General features: G+C 36.4%; 1 protein-coding gene across 1 annotated transcript; it reads left to right on the top strand.

Annotated features, from left to right (window-relative positions):
* Positions 1 to 193: 193 nt before the first annotated feature.
* On the top strand, positions 194 to 23703 carry LOC140150392 (erythroid differentiation-related factor 1-like). Its single transcript, XM_072172407.1, has 22 exons — positions 194 to 381; positions 3265 to 3406; positions 4966 to 5165; positions 5539 to 5602; positions 6214 to 6467; positions 6885 to 7032; positions 7374 to 7495; positions 7909 to 8083; positions 8605 to 8689; positions 9462 to 9612; positions 10875 to 10950; positions 11659 to 11955; positions 12215 to 12463; positions 12745 to 12955; positions 15903 to 16121; positions 16783 to 16980; positions 18221 to 18447; positions 19455 to 19613; positions 20248 to 20400; positions 20716 to 20863; positions 21860 to 22562; positions 23423 to 23703. Exons 2-22 carry the CDS (start codon positions 3290 to 3292, stop codon positions 23571 to 23573), a joined length of 4107 nt encoding a protein of 1368 aa, XP_072028508.1. The 5' UTR covers positions 194 to 381; positions 3265 to 3289; the 3' UTR covers positions 23574 to 23703.
* Positions 23704 to 25649: the final 1946 nt, after the last annotated feature.

The following is a 25649-nucleotide window of genomic DNA, read 5'->3' as shown; positions in this document are numbered from 1 at the left end:
CATCACGTATTCTATTTCTGCAGAAAGAAAATATCAGTAAGCTATTTATAATTTTTATTTATGATGATGACTGACCTTACATGTCTTTTCAAAACAAAATAATGAATATTTCTTTGGTCCTTTATTCAATCAATCACCAACATTATTGAACAAGTCGCTTTACAGGTCAAAGGTTGAATAACAATGACCTGGGTTATTTTGTACACATTGATCTCGAAAATTCTGGTAAAAAGTTGAATGAAAACAAGCAAACTCGACCAAACTAAACACAAGCAGCTGTCTTTTTCAGATGCTGGTCATTCTCACCATGTCACGGAATTTCATTAGAGGTCCAAATTGCCCTACAAACTAGCCAAAACTCTTGGACGACAACATCGCTCCGTAAGTACAATCATAACAATGAAATTGAATGAAGTAAGCTTACAAGTTTACAAATACAATCATATATATATATAAATAATATATATATATGCATTATACAATCATGTATGTTTTGCAATTTTGCCAAATCCTTACTAATTGAAATTAAGCGTACTATAAGTAAATTATTATTATTATTATTATTATTATTATAACACATTTTAAAGCGCATAAACATAAAAAACATCTCAATGCGCTAACATGCAAAATGACAATAAGCAACAAACAATGAGTACTCAATACATTGCAAAATAAATAATGTGGGAAAAACATGACATAAGTTAAACAAGGAAAGCAATTCTGTACAGGTGGGTTTTTAGCTGCGATTTAAATTGAGCAAGAGTGGGTGATTTGCGGATCAATTCCGGGAGGACGTTCCACAGTATTGGGGCAGAAACATCAAAAGCCTGTTCACCATAGGTCTTTGTTCTGGAACGGACAATTTGCAGATGGTCATTGGGATGCACATTACCTGACCTAAGGCCACATGGTGGAATATAAAGGGTGATCAATTCAGACAAGTATGGAGGAACAATACCGTGGAACGCCTTGTTTGTGAGGAAGAGGATTTTGAATTGGATTCTTTCCTCAATTGGGAGCCAGTGAAGTTGGTCGCGAAGAATATGAGTTATGTGATCCCGCTTTTGGTAAGAGAAATTAGGCGAAAGCGGCCATGTTTTGGATTCTTTGAAGTTAAATATCTTTCTGTGGGAGACCATGGAGGAGTGAATTGCAAGTGATCAAGCCTGCTGATGACAAAAGCCTGGATGAGTTTGTGAGTGGAGTCCGGGTCAAGGTATTTGCGCAGCTTCCCAATCTTGCTCAATGCAAATGTAGCACCGCGGCACAAGTTATTGACATGCTTGTCCATCCTAAGATGTTGATCAAAAACTGCACCAAGATTTCTCACTTGGGGTGTAGGATTGACAGCAGCATCGATCACCCACACTGATAGAAGATAATTGACGAGGCATTGCAAAACGAGAAGTGAAATGAATAATTTCTATTTTGCTATCATTTAAAACAAGAAAATTAGAGGACATCCATGTTTTATGTCCTTGACACAATTCTCAATTTTCTCTATAGCGCTGTCCTGATTTTCGACATTGAAACTGATATACAGTTGAGAATCATCAGCAAACTTCATACAGGAGAGTCCATGGGCAGTAATTATGCTCTCCAGGGGGGCAGTATAGAGAATAAAACAAATGGGACCATGCACCGACCCCTGTGGCATACCATAATCTATCTCAACAGGATGAGACAACACACCATCAACAAGGACACTTTGACTCCTGTTTTGAAGATACGAGGAGAACAAGTTGAGTGCAAAGCCTCCGACACCATAGCGTGATTTCAGACGATTAATGAACACCTTATGGTCTATGGTGTCGAAGGCTGCAGTTAGGTAATTCTTGGCCAAGTTCCCCCAACTCAACACAAAAGCTGGTAACCATGATGAGAGTTTAATACCAAATAGGGATTTGGCCAAATTTGTCACACTTTTCACATCCCGGTATGTCTGGTTCCATACAGCAATACGCTTGCGTATTGCTGTCTGGTAAGCAGGTACGAATAATCCCGTGTGAATTGAGACGTCAGAGCAGGTCATTAGCCTACGTCCTGTATCCTACTATCACTCAAACAAGGAAATCTCTTCACGAATTCACTCACCTTGCGATCCTACATCATCAGTTGAAACGAACATCTAAGTTTCCAAAAACAACTTTGTCATTCCTCAAAGCTACAAGTAACTTCATTAATAAAAAATTGAAACTCTACTATTACCTGTTATTGAAAATTTTGTTCGATTTATGTCAACCAAAAGAATGCACGAGTCGAGTTCAGTTGACCAAAATGGTAGCTGCTGCCTCCTGGTCACTTCAGATATGACGTCAGTATCAAGCTGCTTATTAAATATTCATGAAACCGACCACATGGTCACAATCGGTGGATCGGATTGGTTGGAATCAACCCCAAGTGTTTGCCCTTACAGGGGTCACAGATATGCATATTCATGTGTGAATGGCTGCTGAGTAAACAGCGATCGGGATATAGTATACATCACGGGACTGAGAAATGCGACATTTTGATGTTTGTACCGGGAATTTCAGACACGGAGACTCCATGGAGATTTCTACAAATTCGTCCAAAGGTAACCAACGGGTTGGGGATCGCATTTTTAACTATCACTAAATGTTTTGGAATTGAGGTCGGCTAAAAAGTAGTCCATTTCGAGGACTGTCATTGGTGTAGATGTCACATTTTGAACAGTGAGCTGTAAGTGACCAATTTGGCGTTCAGCACAAGTGTTAGGCCTTACTCAGAATAACATCCCGGATGAGTTTAACAAACTTTCATTCACTTTCTTGGGAAACCATTACATAACATTACTCAACAACAAAAACTTCATTCACAAAAAATAGATCCTTACATACAACTTAATCTTTGCCTCAGTGTCATTGCTTAGAATCTTAGCTTTTCTGTGATACCCTATTTGTTAGGAATTATCTTCAAATTCTCTTAGAAATTTGAAAATAGGTGAGGCTGCATGAGCTCGGTTGTTATGCATTACAGGCCAATATGAGTGCCTCATTAAGAAATTAAGTGCTAATTAAGCAGTTAATTGAGAACCTTTTTTTTTTTTTTTTAAATATATACCTTAATATCTTATTCATAAAAAGAAACAATTAGATTGATGTTAGTAATAGTTTAGACTGAATTCTACCAATGAAAAGATCAGTGGCTGACTGGCAGGTACATAATGCATTTGGTAGGTCTAATATTGCTTATGACCGTTGTCTATCATATTTGATTCTGTTTTTTGTTGATTTGTGTCTGCAGTAGATTTGTTGTTTAAAAGTAGCGAATGATGATTGAGGAAGAACGAAACACTGAGGATACATCTGTGGAAGATGGTACTACATCATCCTTTATGGAGAATGTCACAGATGGTCAGCAGCAACACACACCACAATGCGAGAAGGTGAGAAACAATACTGGTTGAGTTAAAACAATTTCAGGATTTAGAAGTTAGGGCGATTTTGGAAACTTGTTTCCTATTTTTTTTCAGATTTACACAAAGATGCTTCTTCTCCAAATCCCCCCTTCCTTCAAGTGTACATTACATTGTATAGCATACCTGCCAACTACCAACTGTCCCCAGCACTTTGTGAGCTTTAATAGAAAGTCTCTTTTTATGAAGATCTTGCTGATCAATGTTAAATTCCTACAATGACATGTTGTGATGAATGGAGGCCTAGACTTCAATTTTTATTGGATCATACAAATACCCAAACCAAAATGTTCTACTAGATTGATGGCGCATTACAAATGCATATTATTATTATTATTATTATTTATTATTATGTTATGCACTCATATTGGTATTGTGTAGCTGGGTGTATTGACCCAATGTGCGTATTTCTGGCTTGCGTTAGTTGGCAGGTAAATGAAGTCATTTGTTTCCGGTTAAGTAATGATTTGTACAGGAATTCAAGTAGACCCTCCCTCGGGTCCATGGAGAACGACTGGTAATGTAGATTACATAGCATTTAAAAAATCAACCCAATACATGGACCCTCCCAGTCTATAAGCAATTTCACTTCCAGTTCCCACAAAATGCTGGGAGTTCACTTTTACGGATTTGGAGTCACGCAATCTTTCTATATACCACGTCCATGTTTTCACCACATTAACGTTTGTGTGCGACTAAAACAACGATATTGTATCCGACCAATCAACACAGCTTGGCAGCGCTGGGATATTTGAAAAGGCTTCCCCAGCTAAATAATGTGCAAACATTTGCAAACCGCACGCGATAATATACGCAATATGGACAATAGGCCTAAGTCCGAGTCGAGTGGTTGCCTTTTATTATTGCGCGTACCATGGGTCTATCAGACGCGTGCCACTTGAGCTCAATACCTCTCAGCTGTTGACAAGTGTCCCATCCGATCTTGCGTCACATCCCGCGGCATAGCTTTGTGCTACCATATTTGAATTGAAACTGGGGCAGGGCTTTCGTAATTGACATCAGAATCACCGGGCTTCGTTGAACGAATATTTGGAAGTGAGATCTGAAACAGATTGGACCAGTCGAGGATTCAGCGCTCAATGTACTTTCACGTTCACTAACATGACTAATAATACGAGTATGTTTCTATATTGCTGCACTGACTGTGTGTGTAATCAGTGGCGCCGATTTGTGGATGAAGAGGAATGGGTTTTGGCATTGAGAAAACTGAGGGGGGGTTACAGGAATAGGGCATTATGTAAATATTTATTGTTACATTATCCAGTGATGGAACTGAACCGAGACTGGGGCCAACCTAGAATTCAAGCAACTACAAAAATATCCATATCACTTGACACTGCAGTCACAGTCCATGTGCTTGAAAAATGTTTTTAAGTGTTTGATTTGCAGTCACAAGTACAAGTGTCATGTTGAAGAAACTTGTAGTTTAAGTAATGTTAATTTCACAACAATAAGCCAATAAAATCACTGCTAATGTTAAATCTTTCTGTAATCATTAATTTTTTCAGGGAGAATTACATGTTGTACCAAGGGATCATTATAAATCAACAGCAATGGTGAAATTCTCTCAAGTTAAACCAGTCAGTCAGTTCTCCAAGATAGAGCTTCATACAGACTTGAGAAGACCACCAGAAAACTGGCTGCGAAGTGGAACACAGTTCCAGGCTCACAACACTTGGCTCAAAGGGGAGACTAATCAATTTTCAAGGTAATGGTTCACAGGGATTTTTTTAAATCTGATACTTGCATTTATTTGCCTAAATTGTGTTTTGCAGTGTATACAGGCAATAGTAAATTTACCAGAATTTTTAACAGAAAACTTTGTAAAAGTGCTTCCAATATGCTATGTAGTTATTGTAAGGTTTGTTCTTTTTTTTATTGTCATTACTATTTTTATGTCTGAACTATGCAAGGCATTAACAGCTGCTATCAGTGTGATAGCACCACGATAGTTGTTAACCTCAGCTGATTCTTGTTGGAGGTAATTGGACCAGGTAGAGCATTCCATCTTGATTGAGTATTAGGATTATTACCAAACAAGATTTGCTTTATTTTGATGTTAATTATTTTTGTCTTTACAGTTTCAATATGGCTGGGACCTTGCCTAGAACAGTGGGAGAGGTAGATGTCATATCTGCCTCTGAGGTGAGTGTTTGTATGCTAATTAGTGACTAGCCTTGTGATCAGCTGAATCACTTGTAGGAGGGAGAAAGTTGTTATCCTCTGACACCCTCCATGTGCTGGCATTTCATGTAGGTGGCAGTATTACATTACAAAGTAATGCAATGTGCAATTATGGTAGTTGCGTGTGAGATCTGTTCTGACACATTTTGTAGTGTGTAATCTCTCGATACTTCACACAAAGAGGTCATTGACGGATATCAATAACCTCTGTGAATATATATATATTATGTGTATCATATAACCATCAAGATGTAGATGTAAAGCATGATGATAAAGATCTAACAGACAATTTTTGGGATGCACATATGATGTGATACGCTGAGGTTATGAAGTGACAATGACATACCCCTTGGTATATCTAGAGGTTAATGTGGGGACGTAGTTGAAACTAGCTGAAATGGCCATGGGTATTACTCTGTGGAGTGGTGCCACTGTTGCACAGCTGCCAAATCAGAATTATACAAAATGTAAATTGTAATAAAAAGAGTTTGGGATATAAAAGAATATTCAGCACTAACCATAAAGAGTAGTATAATCAGGCTCATGTAACATTATGTTTTAATTTCTTACAGAACATCAAGAAACTACTTAAAATACCCTTTAGCAAAGCTCAAGTTAGTATGGCTGTACACCGTATTGGTAAAACTCTGCTGTTAGATGAGTTAGATCTTTATCAGCATCTAAGGACCGCTTCCCAGTCAGAGAAGAATTGGTTGAAAGATGTCATTTTTCGCGCTGTAGAAGATGGACGCCACCTCTCTACTAGACATAAGACCAATGAGACGCTAAGGAGCTGGAATTTACTATCCAAATTCCTTCATTATAGGTAATAATGTTATTATGTACCCGTGAATGTTCATTACACAGATAAACATAAGTCGTTGCTTGATACGGATGTGTGGATTTGGCACAGATATCTGATACAGTCCCTCCATCTACATGTATGTACATCAGGGTGATTCTGCACTTACTGGTAAAACTGGATTAAGGTCAAACTAAAATCTATATGTCCACAATAAGGCAATAAAAGTGTGTGTGTTTCTGTCTATGTTTGCTGGTGGTTACAAGTATGCATAGGTGTGCACCTGCACAGGAGAACACATGCAAGACTTTTCACATTTAATCTGTGGACCGGTATCAAGCAACATCTGGTGGGTTGCAGTTGCATGGCAAAGCATTTTAGAGATATGTCCGCTATTTTACATTAAAAATACCATTTTGATTTCCTATATTCTGCTTTCAGTATTGGAGATACAGGTGAAGAATCTCCCATCCCCATGCCTGGACCTAGCGGTACATCTGCCACATCTATGCCTCCACACAGTAGTGGAGCTACTAGCACCAACAGAGCCACAGCACTGGTACAACATGTACCTGATCCACCTCATGGGGTAAGTACTGTATTATGTAGACATGCAAGTCTGGAACTAGTGGTTCGTCAGCCACATTTATACCTCCACAACCTCTAGCACCAACAGAACCACACATACTAAATGTTAATATACTAGACCACCTTATGAGTTCAATCCTAACATCTATAAATATGAACACACATACATAATACCAGACCCACCTTATGAGGTAAATCCTAACATATTTGTTACATGAACACGCATACATGATACCAGACCCACCTTATGAGGTAAGCCCTAACTTATTTTCTCTTTATAAAGGTATGTGTATTGTGTAAGGCCAAGTTCATAGATATTTAGTCATTGTTTTGTTTTTACAGCCTGAGACAAGTGAATTTGCTCGTCATGTTTTATGGGAGTTTGAAGATCTAAGGATGTTAATTGGCTCTGATCTACCTATATTTGGTGGTGGCAAATATCCAGCTGTTAGCCTCAGACTTAGGTAAGCATGCTATTGCTATTCATATCAATTGGGCCATACAGACAGATGGATTGACAGACACAGAACAGGAAAAATAGAAAATGTAAACAGGTGTCCTGGGAGAGATAGCTTGTTACATGGCTTGAATCTGGCAAGTCATTTTGATTCTCCTCGGGATATTATTTGAATACTTGTTGAGAAACTTAACCAACCTCATTAGAAATTACAGCTGTGGTGAAGTCAAGCATCTGATGCATACATGTTTATGGACACAGTTCTTAAAAGCTCTTGCATACTAGCAAAACGGATTTCCTTTCAGCCATTCAAATCATATTTAAAATCCTTTAATCTGTAGGAAACTTCCAAAGTACTTGACAGAATCAATCAGTACCAGTCTTATCAATAATTGAATTTTATTTTTTATTTATCTGCAGAGATATGAATAGCCCCATTAATGTGTTAACAGGAATGGATTATTGGCTAGATAATCTGATGTGTAATGTGCCTGAGATTGCGATGTGTTATCATCTGAATGGAATTGTCAAGAGGTATGAGTTGCTCAAGACAGAAGAGATACCACATGTTGAGAATGCTCAATTCTCACCCAGGGTGAGTACAGTACAGTACTGTAAAGATTCACCTAATCATGCACGTGGGTTCCTTTGCCTTAGGGTAAATTTCATGTACAAATAGAGAGCTCCCTCCTCGGGAATCCCCACCAAGAATTAAAGATCCGTGCCCTTATATGCTGGTGGGATTTTTACAGGAGGATACTTTTAGTTTGTGCCTAAAATTCCAATTATGTCGATATTGCGCCATTAGACCAATCTTTATGGTACGTTATGTAATGCACCAAATATTGCCTTGTTTTATTATGATGGTATAGCAGAGAGATATAATAGTAAGTGTAGAGTACTTTTTCCTTTTGCTCCATCTTATATATAGGAGACAGTGTCACATATCTTGAATGTCAAATTGAAATTTGGTCATTGTGTACTCTTTCTGCCATTTTGTGTGTGTATGTTTTTTGTATAGAAACAGGAGTTAAAAATGTGCTTAGATTTGCTGTTACCACCCTCACCTGTATAATAGTCTGTTTGTTTCATGTTTTTGTATGTTTTTTCCTTCAGGTTGTGATCGATATAGCTCAAAACATCCTTTCATATATTAAAAGTAGCTGCACAAAAGAAGGACATACATACTGGCTCTATAAAGGTAACAAAATCATTAACCTTATTATTATTTACTTGTTTGTTTATGTACCATGTTAAAATGTATTGTATTGTAACTTGCATTTATCATCAGTCACCGACAATATTGGAGATCCAAATGTGAGACAAATCCTGCCAGATGTTGCCTGCCATTAATTTTGAAATATCAACAAGTAAGGGAGTTTGTCTCAACATAAATGCAAAAGATAAACATGACACAAAAAGAAAGTCCAGTCCTCTTTGGATGGTCGTAATTCTTAACATGATCAAGCAATTTGAAATATATATGGACAGACCAAGAATTTTGCCACTTGTGTAAAAATAATTGCAGACCCCCTATATATGGCATGTTGGTGTGACGTATTAAGGATTGAATTGCAAAGGCTTTGGGGATTTAACGAAAAGGTATTTGGAGAGCATGTAGCTGCTTGATACTCATTAATTTTAAAAGCATACCTTTCTACACAGTAATAGGCATTGCAACTTTTCAGATTGCACCAATTTTCATAAAAAAATTTTAGTCTGGACAATGCGGAATTCTTTTTACACAAAGGAGTCATCAAACTGAACCTAATAAAATTCCCCACGCATTCATAGTAATTTGAATGTTCTTATAAAATCAGGTTAAGAATAAATTATGACCATCCAAACAAGTGTGGCCTTTGTTTTGTGCAGGTTTTAGATACGAACTGGCACATTGTAGCCAAAAGGTTACAAATAGTATCATGATGAATGTTAAATCAAGACTATTTGCATTTTACTCCCAATTATTCCAGGTCAAAATGATGATGTAGTGAAGTTGTATGATCTGACAAGTCTGAGCATGGAGCCACATGGCCGTACTGAAGCTAACCCATTTGTAAAACCTGTAGCATTGCTACTTTACAGAGTAGCTCATGCAATGTCAAGCTCTCAACCAACAAAAAAGTAAGAGGTTATTAATACTACTCAAGCAGGAGTGCATTTCACTTACATTAATTTATAAGTTAGTGCTAAGCCCATCGCGAATCCCAAACACATTGTAACTCTACTATTAGGATTTCCAGTTCTCTTTAAAGTTAATGCATCTCTGGTTATCAAACAGGTGACAGTTTTCAGAAAATGTTACTCAAATTATCTTGTAACAAATAATCATACACTCCTATATATAGCAGCCAATCAGAAAAAGGGTTGAAAAATATGTGGAGTATATTGAGAGTGTATAATTGCACTGGCGCATAATCCACTTACTACATGCAGTGCTTTCATATGTGTTTGCTTTGTGTAAGATTGGTTCATGGTCCTGTTGTGGATGCATTTATATCTGCTCATATTTTTTTACATTGTTGGTGGAATTTTTTTTTTAAATTAGCAAACATCATGGGATTTTTTTATCAAGAAATTGGACAAAATAATGCACTTGCACTGCGATGTTTATATGTATAATGCACTGCGCCCTGCAGAGCTCATGCATTAGACACATCAACAACTCAACATGCATACAGTATTTTGTGCAATTCTCTCAACAAGTAATACACCATTATTAAACTAATAATAAAAATAAGTATATTTATAGAGATTGAGAGAATCTGCTATCATATTTCTTTGTTGGTTCTTGTACCTTTGTGCTTTATTCATACTTTTAAGGGGGTACTACACCCCTGTGGTAAATTTGTGACTATTTTTGCATTTTTCTCAAAAAATAATAACACACTGGTAACTAAAGTTATGTATATTATCGGGGCAAGGAATCCAATTACTACACTGAAATTTCAGTGACTCAAGACAAGTGGTTCAGTATATATGATAGGAAATGAGGTACATCCTAGCGGTACCTTATTTCTTATCATAAATAGCAAACCGCTTGTCTTGGGTGACTGAAATTTCAGTGTAGTAATTGGTTTTCTTGCCCGTATAATATACATAACTTTTGTTACCATCGTGTTATTAGTTTTTGAGAAAAATGCAAAATAGACACAAATTTATCGAGGGTGTAGTACCCTTAACAAACAATCTGCTTTATTTGTGTGTTTTCTCAATTTTTCAAAAAAGCAGTTATAACATGTACCAATTATGAATCCTTTTATCTTGCAAACCTTATGGATTTGTAGTCAGTGTACCAGTAGTTCTGCTTGTTGCTAACTTAAATTATTGATGTAGATTAACCTTGCACATTGTTTTAATCTGTTATCTAATATTTCAACTTTCAGGGATAAGGGAATCATTTGTAAATTACTCAAGAACTGTTTGACATTGTTGGAGAGGGATGGTGACAGGAACCCAGAGGTAAGCAACACATTGGACACTCTTGAGGCTGTATGTTGCAGTTTGGTGCACACTGAAAATGAGATTTGGTTTCCATTTTCATTGAAAAATGTAAATTTTTGTCAAATTTTGGCCATTTTACTGATATTGTAGAGAGAGTGAACACTGACACACATCAAACAGAAGTATTAAGAGTTTATTGAGGGCCATTATGATACATTTATTTTTAAGAATCTGAATAGCCAATTTTAATTGTAATCGGATCAGTGTTATTCAAAAATTGTAGGAATTAGGTAAAAAAAAACATTTTTACTAGTCCTCACCCAACTGACCCTAATCTTGAAAACTGAAATTGACACTACTTTTGGAAAGTCCAGAAAAGGTGTTTTTTCTTTCAAAATTTTGACATCCTGAAATGTTATTTCTTCACACTTCTAAACTGTTTTAAAAACATAAATGAAGTGATGCAAAAAGAGAAACATATCAATTCACACCTATTTAGGCTTTTTTATTGAGCTAATTAGGTCTATACATGTTATGGCTATGAACTTAAAACAAAAACAAACATTTGAAATATTTATAAATTTCAACTGACCAACCAACCTGGTTGTCCACTGAGAGTATGGAGACAAGTAAACAAAACAATTTTGTGTCTGCCTTAGAACAAAAATCATTGTAAGAGCATCAGAGACAAGTACAAGTACCAACTGTATTTATTTTTATCTCCAGCTTTTAGCCTCTGCCAATTGCCTTCTCTCACACATGCTTGTTAGCGATGATGACCTGAAACCAACACCAGAGGGCTCACCAGAAAGCAAAAGTGATGATGAATTCAGCGGTGAGGAAGAAGATGAGGAGGGCAGTGAGGATGAAAGTGTCTCACAACTTACAACGATTGAAGTGGACAGACTGACATTACCTACCAATGAGGGCAAAGGAGGTAGTGATAGCAAGGCAGTAGTACCAAAGATTTTATGGGATACAAAAGTAGAAAGAGCTCAAGCTGCTTTAGCTTATATTGTTAAGGTATGTGAAGTGAAACTCAAACTTGTTGATTACTCCCGATTCCAGAAAAAATATACCACTAATTTGTTGAGATTAAAACAATATTATCCTGATTTGCCAAATGAAATAAACAACCAAATGGAAATATAAACCAATCCTTTAATTGGAACTAACTGGCAATGATGAATGTCAAATTTTGATATTTGGCCAATTTCTGGAAATCAAATAAAGGGGAAAAACCATATGTTTTTATGGTGTTTTCCATTCTTGTTTCTTGCAGGGTCTACGATGCATAGATTACAGCTCTTCTGATAGCACAGACGACCATGATCTGGAATCGGATGCAACTGTCCATGTGGGCTCACCATCACGCCAGCTGTGCTATACTAATTCTCCCTTCACTGTGGAGGAGCATTCTAGTAGGGATAAACGTAACCCATCCACAGAGTTGGTTAGTTATTCTTCCAGAAGGAGGAGTTCAAGTCAACTACAGAGGTCTGGGAGTGATAGTGATGGCAGCGGTGACAAGGTATGCATGGAGAAAATATGTCAGCACTGGGGGGATATGGAGCCCATGACCCTACAGTCAATGCAATAATATGCCTCTGTTCCAATGGGAGTGTACACAATAAATTTCATTTGACTATTTAATCCCAATAGAGATTCATATGGCACATAATTTCAGACAACACTGGTTTAATGGTCCCTACATTATTCTCATTGTTGCTGCCGAGTTAAAATTCTCAATACGGTTGTGTAAAAAACAGTACATATTCAATCAAATTATACATGTACGTCTCATTTTTGTAGCACCAAGAAGACAGCAGCTTTTCATCATCAACTCCTGAAGACATGGCTGTAGCTCATATGGACCATCCTCCTGGATCATGGCAGTTCCAATCTAAGACACTACTCCTACGTAAAGCTCGTCAGATCTACAGCATATTGGCAGTAGGAGCTCAAGATGCCAGGAGATATGGCAAGGGACTACATTATGCTAAGATGGCATTTGCATGCCATTGTAAGTTCATATTCTCCATGTTTCTGTAATACTTTAAGGACTGTTTTGGTCTTTGGGCCATTTGCATTTCTATGGAGTTTCTAGGGATCTCCTTAAAATATACAGAAAGTAAACAGAAATAATGCTATAAGATTTTAAGTGAAGAGGGTGTAGAATTGAAAAGACAACATCCCAAATGCTGTAAAATCTTACAAAATGAAGCTAATGTGCATGGTTGCAGCCCATGTGATGCAATGACGCAATCACCCAGAGTCATATATGGTCAATTCCAGGGAAAGCGGGACAAAATTCTCTCTATGTTAACTTTCCACTTTAAAATGTCATTAATAAAGGAAATCACGTTATTGATGGAGCATATCATGTCACGTCCAATGTGCTCTCTTTGTGCATATAGGCCTTTACTAGCAAATTATTACCGTTAGAAAGACGTTTGCATGATCTCTCATCATATGTAAAACGATTGAATTCCACCAAAGTTTGTGGACTCCAGAGGCCATTAAGTCAATTTGGCTAATAATTTTGTTACCCGCGTATCAAAAATAAAATGATCGTTCTGAAAATGTTAAGTGAATATGCCATAAATGACTATATCATGAAACGAAGTTTCGTTCTACAATTCTGAGGTCCAAGTGATTATTTTATGCAAATACGTTTTACCCATAGAATTCCATAAAATCAAATTTTACGTTACCCACGTATCAACTGTTACCCACGAGTCCAGCAAATATAATTGCCATAACTTAAATTAACATTTAATGACTTTGGACACTGAATTTAGTTTGACAAGCGCTTAAAATTGTAAATCGTAAAAATACGTTCACCGCTTTAAAAAGAATCTCGACGGTTTAAACTTTTGTTACCCACTTAATCCCGAATAGATGCTAACCTTGAAAAATAAGGAGATTGTTTATTTTAAGTTTAAATCAGCACATATTCAAGCCATGGGTATGCTATAATTTTGACAGTACTTACAGTTTATACACCTAAGAAACGCAAACCCCAAACGGTACTATAGTACTTATAGCTTTACCCACTAATTGGCGTTACCCACGAATCCAAGGATTTACTCAGAAATTATATGTTTCTTATGCATCTTAACATTTTGAAAACATGCGAAATAGGTTCCAAAACAGTCCTGTTTAATAGCGTCCTCTTGAAGGTATACTGAAGCTGCATCATGAAGTTTTGATTGATTATCCTAAATTACCATTTTTTGGGTAAATGCAATTGGTTAGAGAAACGGGAATCATTGAAACACAATGGAGGAATAACCGCATGGTGGTTTCCAACCTTCTGTAATATTTTCTATTTTGCCGCTTACCAATACATACCTTCAAATATGTGTTACCCACGAACATTTTGGTTACCCACGAATCCCTACTTAAATTATAGTTAACAACGTATTGATAGTGTTTTAGTTCATAGGAACTGTCAAACACGAGTTAATAGAATATTGCTGCATGAAAATATGGAATGATTTTACTAAAATAATAATATAAAACTGTTTGCTCTGTCTATTTGAATTTGGCAACTTCATTATTCTCAAAAATTTTATACCCAAAATGCCATAATGATCCATTCTAAATATTCCATGTAGTCTGTATTTTGATTAAAATTCATTTTAGTGCCATTGCAGCCTGAATTATTGACATAGGGAAAAGTATTTTTTATTTTTATTAAAAAAATTAATAGGAATTGCTATTTTCCAGACGCTGTTACCCACGAATCCATCCGAGATCCTCATCCTGCGACGAGATACAAAATCTAACTTTATATTTATATGAAGCATTTATTCTAATCTTTCAAATAATACAGTAATGTTAAATGACAGCCACTTTGGAAAGAGTTCAAGAATTGACACAATCTTAACTGTACACCTGGTTCTTTCTTAAAATTTGTAATAACCAAAATATTTCTTTGTAGATATATGTAATAAAATTCTATTTTACGCTCAAAGTCTTCACCGATTTCTAGTGTATATGAGTCACACATAAAATATTGAAAGATATTAAAGAAAGTGAAATTTTATGGCGCATAATAGGTGAAAATGCTTGAATTGTGGGTAACATGCATATGCGCATTTAACACTTTATTTGGTCTTGCAAGAAAAGTTATTTTTCAATCCGATGGCACTTCCACCTGATGATTCACTAGACATGATCGTCTCATTTGATAAGTCTAGAATTGAAAAGGAAAACATTTTCAAAATGGCCCCCAGAGAGAATTTTGGCCCGATTTGGCTGGAATTGACCATATACGTACTGTAACATTGTCCGAGCCAGTGAAACACCTGTGACTATGGGTCACTGTTCTAGTACTTGGCACCCGAGGGGTCTGGGGTTTGAATCCCGCTGGAAACAAACAAGTGTTTGTCTTCCCTTTTTAAAACTTCCTTCTTTCCTCCTAGCACCAAAAAGCCTTTTCAGCGGCAGGGTTAATATTTTGGAAAAATAATGATTTTTGAAATGAAAATACCATTATAACCTTTTTATATTGTCTTAATAAATGTTGGACAGTAGTATTTCATGTGTTGAAGATAAAAAAAGTTATAAAAGTTAAAAAATTTTGAAAGGTTTGATTCATGTGAATCATGATGGCACCAATTTCATATGTGACACGATCTGCTCCACGGGGGGCCAAAGGAGGCATTTTGGAAAATTGAGTTACTATAATTATTATCTTGTAGTAACATTAGGCTATCATATACTGAAAACACCAAATGTCTAGCATACTTGGTTCTAAAGTTATGAGTATTTGTGAAGCATATATTCTTATGTATTTTATTGTTTTTCTACTCCATATTTTTGCCTTTATCTCAATTTCAAATTTGCCGCCTTTGGCCCCCATGGACCAGATCGTGTCACATATAATTGAACTTACTTTTTTGTTGGCTGAACATTTTGCCGTGTTTTCTACACTTCTTTCAAATAATCATTGATGATTCCAGATGCATTTGAAGCTTTGCAGAAACAAAAGCCTACTACTACCACTACATCAACTGACAAGGCTAACCCACTGAGTGAGATTCTACAAGCCTGTGGTGATTGCCATCTGCTGTTGACTCATAATCTGCCTGATTTCCAGCACCATAAAGGAGAGTATAACCATGAGAGTGACGATGATGCTTATATCATGCAGACTACAAGGAAAGAGTCTGCATCCATAGGTAAGCTAATATGGTTTTTTTTTCCTTCTCTATAATATAATGAGAATAATTTAAATTAAACTTCAACACTGATTATTTATTTCGCTTACCGGGAGCACTCTCACAGAACTTCCACTTCACCACGTTGTTAGCTCTGATGTTTCATGGAAACGGCTTTGGGACCAACGTTATCAGATGACATCACACAAGGTGGTTCGGAAGTCACATAATAAAGCTATTGGTCCTGTGTAAAGAGGAGTTATACCTGTGCAAAATCCAGTGTCAGAGCTCATCATAAAAAGAAGAGGAATATTCCCGGTTCTTATACCTCCACTATAAGTACAGCTGGTCTGAATAATGGACTCAACCCAAGACAAGACACTTGCTTTATGTAAATGAATTGAATAGTGGCAAGAACTGGAGTAAGTCCATGATGTAGGTTACAGAGCTTTGACTGATTCTGATTAGCCCTTACTGAGCTTAAGGTCAATCTGAGCTGTCACCATAGCCCTCATGGTGCATAAAACCAGTGTATTCAACATGTAATGAAGAAGCTGTTCAAGTGTTCATAAATTAGACTGTATACATCCGTTATATAATCTACCATTTTCACAGAAAGGTCATTCGTTCTTTCTAGTCTATTTTCTTAATCCAAATTTTCATGTGTGTTTTAACTCCATAGAATATAATTGGGCATGCAGCTTACATGAGAATGTAGACTCTAGCCTAGAGACAAGCATTCAATCTTATATGGAAGCACTGAATAAAGCCAAGGAATATGATAATGAATACCAGAGAGGAGTAGGACGCAAGCTGGGTAATGCTTATAATGAACAAGGAGTCTACTATAGGAATGTGGCATTAGAAATGGCGAAAGAAGGTAAGTAATTGGACAAAAAATTTCCAAATTGTTTGTCTACCAGTGGTGGATTTCATAGTATCATGGAGAAATGTAATTGTCTTTGGACTAGCTGGTTGGCGTGATCAAGATTCATTCCATATGAGGATAAGACTTTCTTGTAGTCCACTTGGCTTCCTCAAGATGGTAGCATCTGTGCTGTGTGTCATACATGCGATATCAAAGGAGGTACATCTGTAGCTCGTGATGTGGCATGAGATACACCGCCTTTGATCATGCATGTATCACACACAGACACTACTATCTCAAGGAAACAAAATGGACTATAGCCCCATCAGCCCACCTCCTTGTTCCTCATATTGCCTACCCTACTTTTTACTCTTGTCCTCATGCTCAAGATTTAGTTTCTTTTAAATACCAGTTTTAGATCTTTAAAAAAAAAGTTTTTAATTAATCATGTTTCTTAATATTGCTATTTTTTTCTCTTCCGTATTGGCATAATTTAATTGTAATCAGTCTTCTTTCTTTATTGAATATTTGTTTAAAAGAACTATTTACAAAAAATGTTGAAACAAACTAAAGAGGGCATCAACAGATTTCAAGAGCCTGGGGAAATCCCTGGGAAGACTAGATTCATTTTAACTTTATATATGCTACACAAAATTTTTTTAGCCCCAAAATTTTTGTTCTTTTAATGCAGATATTAAATACATATCATTTACAAACATATAGGTCTATATCAACATAAGCCAGAAAAAAATCCTGAATATCCTAAGAATATCCCAAAATCCTCCTTGTCATGATAAGATTTAGGGCACCTCCTGAGACTACATGATGATACCCCAGCAAAGCAAGCTCTTCAAGAATACAAACGACACGTAAAACGACCAAGAGGGAAACCAAAATCTATGTGGATATCAGCAATTCAAAAAGAGCTGAGAGAAATCAAAGAAGACTTAAGCATAAAGAAAGCAACTGAACTTTCGAGAGAGAGACCTGCCAGGAGTAGCTTTATTGATGGCGCTATGTCAAATTGTTGAGGAGAAGCGTTTATGATGATGATATGATAAGATTTTAATTAACACAAAATTTGGAGCGATTGCCGAATAGGGTGCAACTCTACTAGTCTTATTACAAGACTGCCCCACCCCAACCCTAAACCCTAACCCTAAACTCCGTAAACGAGGTCTGGACTCAAGTCTAGCAAGTTGCACCCTATTCGGTAATCGTACCCAAAATTTTGTATTTTGTTTATCAACAGAAGTACAAACTCCAAGTACTGAAGAGCAGGAACTGTGGAAGAAAAGCTACCAGAGTTTTGAGTCTGGTCTCCTGGCATTTGAGGAAGTCAATGACCCGGCCAATATAGCTTTGTTATACTGCAACCTAGGCCAGTTAATGAGAGTTTGTGCACATGCCTATGCAGCTTACAATAATGGGGAAAATGGAGGAGAGTTTACACACCAGGAAAAACACTACTATAATCAAGTAAGTTCTATTGCTTATGCTGTATACAAAGAAATACAGTGATGTAGGTGTCATTATTGTGTCCTTGTGGGGTGCTAACCACCTGCATTCTGGTTCAGGGGTGTAGCCAGAGGAGGGGAATTGCCCGCACACACAGAAATCTTTCAGTGAAAAAATGGGGACAGCAAAGAGTAAAGTCATTGAAATAACTAAAAACGGGACCAAAAAATTGACAAATAAGGATGAAAATTTGACTTTGCCCCCCACACTAAAATTCCTGGCTACGCCACTGCTCTGGTTTTATCGTTCCTGTCAGAAAACAAGAGCGGTTATTGTACCGCATTGTAAAATCCTATAAGGGGTTATAGGAGCTTTATTTCACCTATACAGGAATTTGGCAAGTTGCCACAAGAGTGCCCTAACCTGTTAACCAATACAGCTGCACTGAATTGAAGCTCACTTGGGAGGGGGGGGGGGAGGAAATGGACATAAATTCAAACGTATTAGGAGTAGAACCCCCTGTGATTTTTTATTGTATTTCTTAATTTTTTCTCTTTCATTTGAGACCACTCGGAGGGTCATAGCTTTGTGGCATTTTGAGATATGCCCATTTAAGACCAAATAGTTAGTCAGTTAGTAAGCTAGTAAGTAAACTAGTAACTAAGTAAGCTAGTAACATACACTAATGTAGGGTGTTCCCACTATGTGGTCCACCAAAAACACACAACTGTTTTGTAAAACACTGATTTTGTTCTTAACACACATAAAATGTTTTAGCCTAATCAGTACCTTAGTAATTAGGCCACTTCCAAGTTTGCAAATTGGTGGACTTATAGATTGTGATATGATAAATTTGTGTGCCAGATTTTGCAAAAACATTTAAAATATGCTGTTATGTTATATGATTTTATTTGATACCATAAATGAGATAATTATCTCCATAATTGTGGTAAACAGATGTTCTAAAGAGGTTAAAAACTAAAACTGATGTGTCTTTGATATCAAGCTTTCTCGTTATCTTCCTTTAGGCTACAGACTATTACCACAAAGCACTTTGCAAAATTGAGCAGCGTAGAAAACACAAGGCATTATGGGATTCCGTCAGCTGGGAACTCTCTACAACATATTTCACCATGGCAACATTACTTCAGGACCATCCACCTCTATCAAGAATGGCTCATGAACAGGTAACAATTAGCAAGCAAAATACAAAATATAATACATTGTAGATTCAGATATTTATAATTCTCTGTTATATTTCCTCTACTGGGAGGATGGCAATTTATTTCTTGCATTTACAGCCCTATGGGCTCTTTGTTGGGATAAGATAAGTGACCGCTTATAGGTTTGAATTCCAACCCGCCTAATCTCGAAGCTCCTGTGGCCAATTGGTTAAGTCACAGGTTTTGAAAACTCAAAGTCCTGGGTTCGATCCCTGGGCGGGATCACTTTTTCTGCTTGTCTCCTTTATTATTTGCGATGGCGGAGCTGGCGAAAAATTATGTATATTTATATGATTCCCATCAATCATGCCACTGTTTTTCCTTGCTTTATAATTCTCTCCATACCAAAGTCAGGACTCTGGGTGTTTTCACAGAAATGTCCAGATAAACCAAAATTTCAAATTTGATACTGTCATCTGCTAAATTCAGGTTGATTACAATGTGCAAAATTAATTATGTTGAAAAGTCAAAATTAAATTTGGATGACATCCGAATTGGTTGCTTGATCATATCCCATACATATATAGCATCAGATTTCATAAAGTTAAAGTTTGGCCAAATGGTTGCTAATACTTGCATTGTGTAATTGTTCATCTAGGTTGAGAAGGTGGTACTAGAAGCAATGACCAAAGCATTGACTCCGTGTGAAATGGAAGGTATCAGCCCAGATAGACAACCCATATACCAGTACCGTGCTGCAACTATCCACCATAGACTGGCATCTATGTATCATAACTCTTATAGAAATCAGGTAGGTGTATCATGCTGCCAATATATCCTGTAATATTTCATCCATTTCTCTATCTGTGCTTTTTATAAATCTCATATTTTATGTCATAATGTCATAATAATGGAATAAAATGTATTTTAATTTTGGTAGAAAAAGCATTGCGGTTTTTTGACTTTTAATTGGTTCATTCCTTGATCACTGATATAATGTATTAAAGTGATATATATACTAATAGAGAGAGTGTTTGAGTCACTAGGGCATGGTTAATGACAACTTTGGTTTTATTACAGCTCACTTGATGTGGATTGTCACATTTCTGATGTATTCCTTTTACAGTTGAGTCAACAGAAACAGAAGCATACACGCTCCTTAGCAGAGTTACATTATGACAAAGCTATCAAGCTCTTCCAGGATTTGGATCATCCGACAGAATTACTACGAGTTCAGCTTGAAAAAGTTGCCCTCTATGAACATATATTTCAAGGTAGGTTTGTCTTATTGTGTATGTAGAATGAAAACAACATAATTGAACAGATTCATCAGGATCGGTATAGTAAACTCAGTAGACAAGGTTATTACTTACTAGATTATCTGATCCAGAAATTGCACATACTTGTGTTCGTTTCAGCAACACCTGTTGCCTTTATCAGTACTTGATGAGAAGTGACTGTTGATAAAAAACATACTTATACAGGGTTCCCACAGTCCTTGAAAGTCCTTGAATTTGAAAACATCTTTTCAAGGCCTTGAAAGTCCTTGAAAATTGGAATTTTACCTAAAGTATAATTTTGACATAATTTGGGGAGTGGAGCGGAGTTGTTACTTTCGAGAGCCGCATCATGTTTTTTGTGTTGTAGTAAGTCCTTGAAAATCATTTGAAAACACCTTTTCAAGGCCTTGAAAGTCCTTGAAAATTGGAATTTTACCTAAAGTATAATTTTAACAAAATTTGGCAAGAGGAGTGGAGCTGTCACTTTTGTTAATACATGCCGCATGGACAGCCGCGTCATTTTTTGTTGTTGTGGTAAGTCCTTGAAAATCATGCTTTTGGACCTTGAAAGTCCTTGAAAAGTCCTTGAATTTTAAAAGGCTTCAAGGTGCAGGAACTCTGTTATATTCATCATATATGTGACTCCTCGTCACAACTGAGCCCGAAGTCGCCAATCATCATTTTTGAGATATTCAACCAAAATATTCTGCTTTAAATTAGCTTTAAAATGATGTATATCATGTCTATAGTACTTGACATTTAAGTAGTGAAAAATCAATAAAACAGTCAATAAATCCTTTGTTTCCTATTGTTTATTGTTAAGTTCGATGGAGCATATCTCAATAGTGGCACTGGCGACATCCGGGCTCAGTTGTGGCGAGGAGTCACATATATGCATATATCAGCTTACCTGGATATATGTAATACTGTAGAATATAATTATTATATCAATTTTGGTTACAAGTCAATCTGTTTTATTTTCTGCCAAAGGTCAAAACGGTGTTGGTTCCCGCATAAAAAGTCTTCAATCAGCTTTAGATGAACTACTACACTGCCAAGATACTGTGTCTGCCATCAGCAAGAATGAATCTAGTAACACTGACACTGATGCTGATGGGACAGAGAAGAAATCTCAAGATGGTGGAAACTCATCCAAAATGGAGCAGGAAAGTGAGACTCTCAAACAATATAACCAAGATAGTGCAATGAATTTAGAGAAAAGAGAAGCTAGTACAACTAGTCATGTGTGCAATCAGTCCAAAATTAACAACTTGAGTAGTGCCAAATTCAAAGTTCAGAAAGATGTGCAATTACAAACTAGGAGTCAAGATACCGATGTTAGTGTTCCTGTCAGAACTTCTGAAAAAATTGCATCAACATCAACATCATCATCACCACCATCATCCTCTGTGGCGAGTGGTGTAGATGGTGATAACCAACCAACAAATACAGACAATTTAGAACATGAAAGGAGAAAACATGACGTTAAGGGTAAAGACCATAGCAGACAAAATGAAGGTAGAACATCTCCATCAAAAGCACCATCACATGAGAGTCCAACCCAAGACACTGAAGGCAAGACTAGACTCACCAAAGAAGCAGAAGAAAGGAACAGACTGCAAAGTATTCTAAGATCAAGACTACAATTCATCCTACTCAATCTTATCAAACTTCATGGTGGAACAAAGAAAGCGTAAGTGTTTTTACATATCCCGACAAGGTTTAAATGAAACCCGATTAAAATTATATGTTAATCCATTTTGAGAAAATAAGCAAGCATTGTATTGGGTTTCAACTATAGTAAAAAATTTCATTTGAATAGACAGGCCAACAGCATGACGATTGTTCGTGTACACTGTGATGAACGTCCGTGTGTGCATAATGCAGAAGCGAACCAACTCACTTGAGCTTGGTTAGTATTTTCATTACGTGTGTAAAGTCATGCGTTTGGGTTGTATTTTGTAATAGAATTGCGTTCAGATCGCGTACAGCTGTTGGCTGCTTTAAAATAATGTTGGATGCCTTTTACTGAAGAATAGTAATTTTCTATTTGTTTTAAATGTATCTTGTTCTTTTTTTTAAGTATTTTCTGGTATTTTTTCAATGAATCGTTGGTGATATTTGTACTCAATTATTAGTTGGTAATCATTGACTCTGGGAAGGTCATGGAATTTTAGGTTATGGAAAATCGATGTGATTATGGTCATGGAAATTCCAGTAATATACATGTATATCATGGGAAAAGTTATTTCAAAGAGAAAGTGAAAATGAATAAATAGTGTAAAGAGAGAAACAGAGAAAAAGTACTTGTACGTAAAGTGGGAAGCAGGGGTGGTTTGATGATGGAGCTAGGCCGGCCAACTCTGAGTAGTTATCATATCTGTCGGGGTGGAGTTTTGTGATTATTTCATGGAAAAGTCATGAGATTTTAAAAGTAAAAATATGTGGGAACTGAAATGCAAGACATCCTTCAAATAACATGAAATGGGGACTTTGTAGCCAAACTTCTAGTAGAAAAGCTTAAACATTGTATTCATTTATTTATTTGTACAGGTCACAGCAGTTGATAAACTTGAAAAAGATGTATGCCTTATCCCTCAGCCAGCCAACATCATCAACTCCTGATACCAATCAGCATGGAGCATCATCTACCAGCAGCAATCTTGCCAGTATACTGCAACAAATCAAAAGCTTACATACATAATTCATATTATATGCCATAAGTTTAAATCATAAATCTTCAGATATTTTTTAAGAATGTAGCCTGTTAGGGAACAGATTAATGAAATCATATGAGGGGCTGGGATAGTTAAAAATGTTGATTATGTTTCTCATTATACAATGTTAGGCCATCTTTTACCTGTGGGACAGTCTTTTTGATAAGAATATGCTGCCTTTCCATCTCTCAAGGAGGTTTTACTGTGGTCAAGATGAAGAATTTCACTGAGATTTACGATTTAGGCTATTTTGACGTCTGATGATGCGTGACATGAGATTTTTGTGTTGTGGATTTGGAAAAAATAATAAAACCGTGAAAAAAATTTTCAAACAAACCAAAGTGTTTGGGAGTAAATGTATCCTTTGCTATAATAAGTGATGTACAGCACATGAGGGTAACTCAAATGTAAAGGTGCTACGGGTATGTGCAGCGGTCAAGAGTTCCTTTTTCAGGTGCTCCAGCAGATCCTTGAAGACCCACATTTAAATCATGCTCCAGTTCTTTGAGCCTCAAACTCTGACAATTGTAGCTGTTGACTTTATCTCAGATTTGGACAAATTTGGAATTTTTAGCTCCACAGCCTGTAATTTGGCCCAGTTTTAGTTCAGTAGAACTCCCCCCCCCCCTCCATGTTGACATATCTGTTCATCAAGCCCCCATTTTGCCTGAAAATCAATCCTTAGTTCTCCAAAGTGCAGTACTCTGCACTGCACACCCTGCCAAAATTTAAGTTTAGTGCCAGCTTCCCCAGATTGGCCGGCCATAGCTTGTCAGTTATTCATGTTTCACTTCACTTTTGTGTGTCTTGAGTTGATTCCACCCATACTTCAGTGCATAACTTGATGTCTGTATGAGGAAACTTTAAGGAGACACTGCAAAATTGGGGAAACTTAATATAAAATTGTTATATATGACAGTATACTTTACAGTAAGCAAAAGAATTAGGTAGCAGTTGTGTTCACCCCTGTATATCCTAAATATTGTTTTTGGATCGTTGTGTCTTTATTTCTTGAACAATTTCAACAAATGAGGTCTTAAATTCGAGCTAAAAATTGCAGCTATTGGCTGTTGGTTCCAATTATGACATCTGCTTTTGTTTAGGATATACAGGGGGTGGACATTACTGGTACCTTAATTATTTGACTTACTGTATTTTGACAAAAGAAGTTTTTGCTTTAATGCATGTAGAAGTAAATGAAAGGAAAGTGGATAACACTTTTCACAACCATTAACTAAGAAGATGATTAAAGGCAGATTAAAATGGACTTCAGATGGAAAGGAATTGGGTCAGTTAACAGGTATAAGTAACATAATTTGACATTTTTCAATCAATTATCAACTTGATTAACACAAAAGCTTTTAAACATGTTTGAGTACATGGAAATGTCTATTTTTAACATAAGTAATTAAATTTGGATCTCATCGCAGTTTGGCCTGTATAATCTTCAGTTGATATAAGCGTTAAGCACATCTTTTTTAAGATCAGGTCTATTGCAAAAACAAGTTTAACTCTATTCGAAGAAAATAATAATTACATTACAAGTTGACACTCGTTGCAATTTTTTTATGCGTATTTTTGAAGAAAGAGAAATTGTGTGGGTAAACTTCGGGCTTGTTTCTTCCCCCGTTTGAAGCCAAATTAATTTTCAAGGCAGCGGGCTGATGTTATCCATATGTTTAAAAACCATTAAATTTGTAATACTTAATTTAGAGTTTTTTTCTGTGTTTATAGTCCCTTCTCGCAAAGCAGGCACAGTCATTTCATGACGTCAACTTTTTTCTAGGTCAAATCTGTCTCATGCAAAGGAACTCATCGCTTAAGCTGGTTTTTGCGGAATATCAGTTTTAAACGTCTGATTTTCTCAAAAAAGGAGTCATTTTCATTGTCCTCATAATATTAGCTTGCTAATGATATGATGTTGTTTCTGCAATAGACCTACCCTTTAAATAATAATAATTTATAATGCGCAATATGCATGAACTTCAAAGCATAAGAAAAATATATATACAAGGAGATACAAAATATACAACAAACATATACAACAAACAAACGTGTCAGAA

The sequence above is a fragment of the Amphiura filiformis genome, chromosome 1 (assembly GCF_039555335.1).
Source record: "Amphiura filiformis chromosome 1, Afil_fr2py, whole genome shotgun sequence".
Lineage (NCBI taxonomy): Eukaryota > Metazoa > Echinodermata > Ophiuroidea > Amphilepidida > Amphiuridae > Amphiura > Amphiura filiformis.
This window is presented reverse-complemented; position numbering and strand designations above follow the sequence as displayed.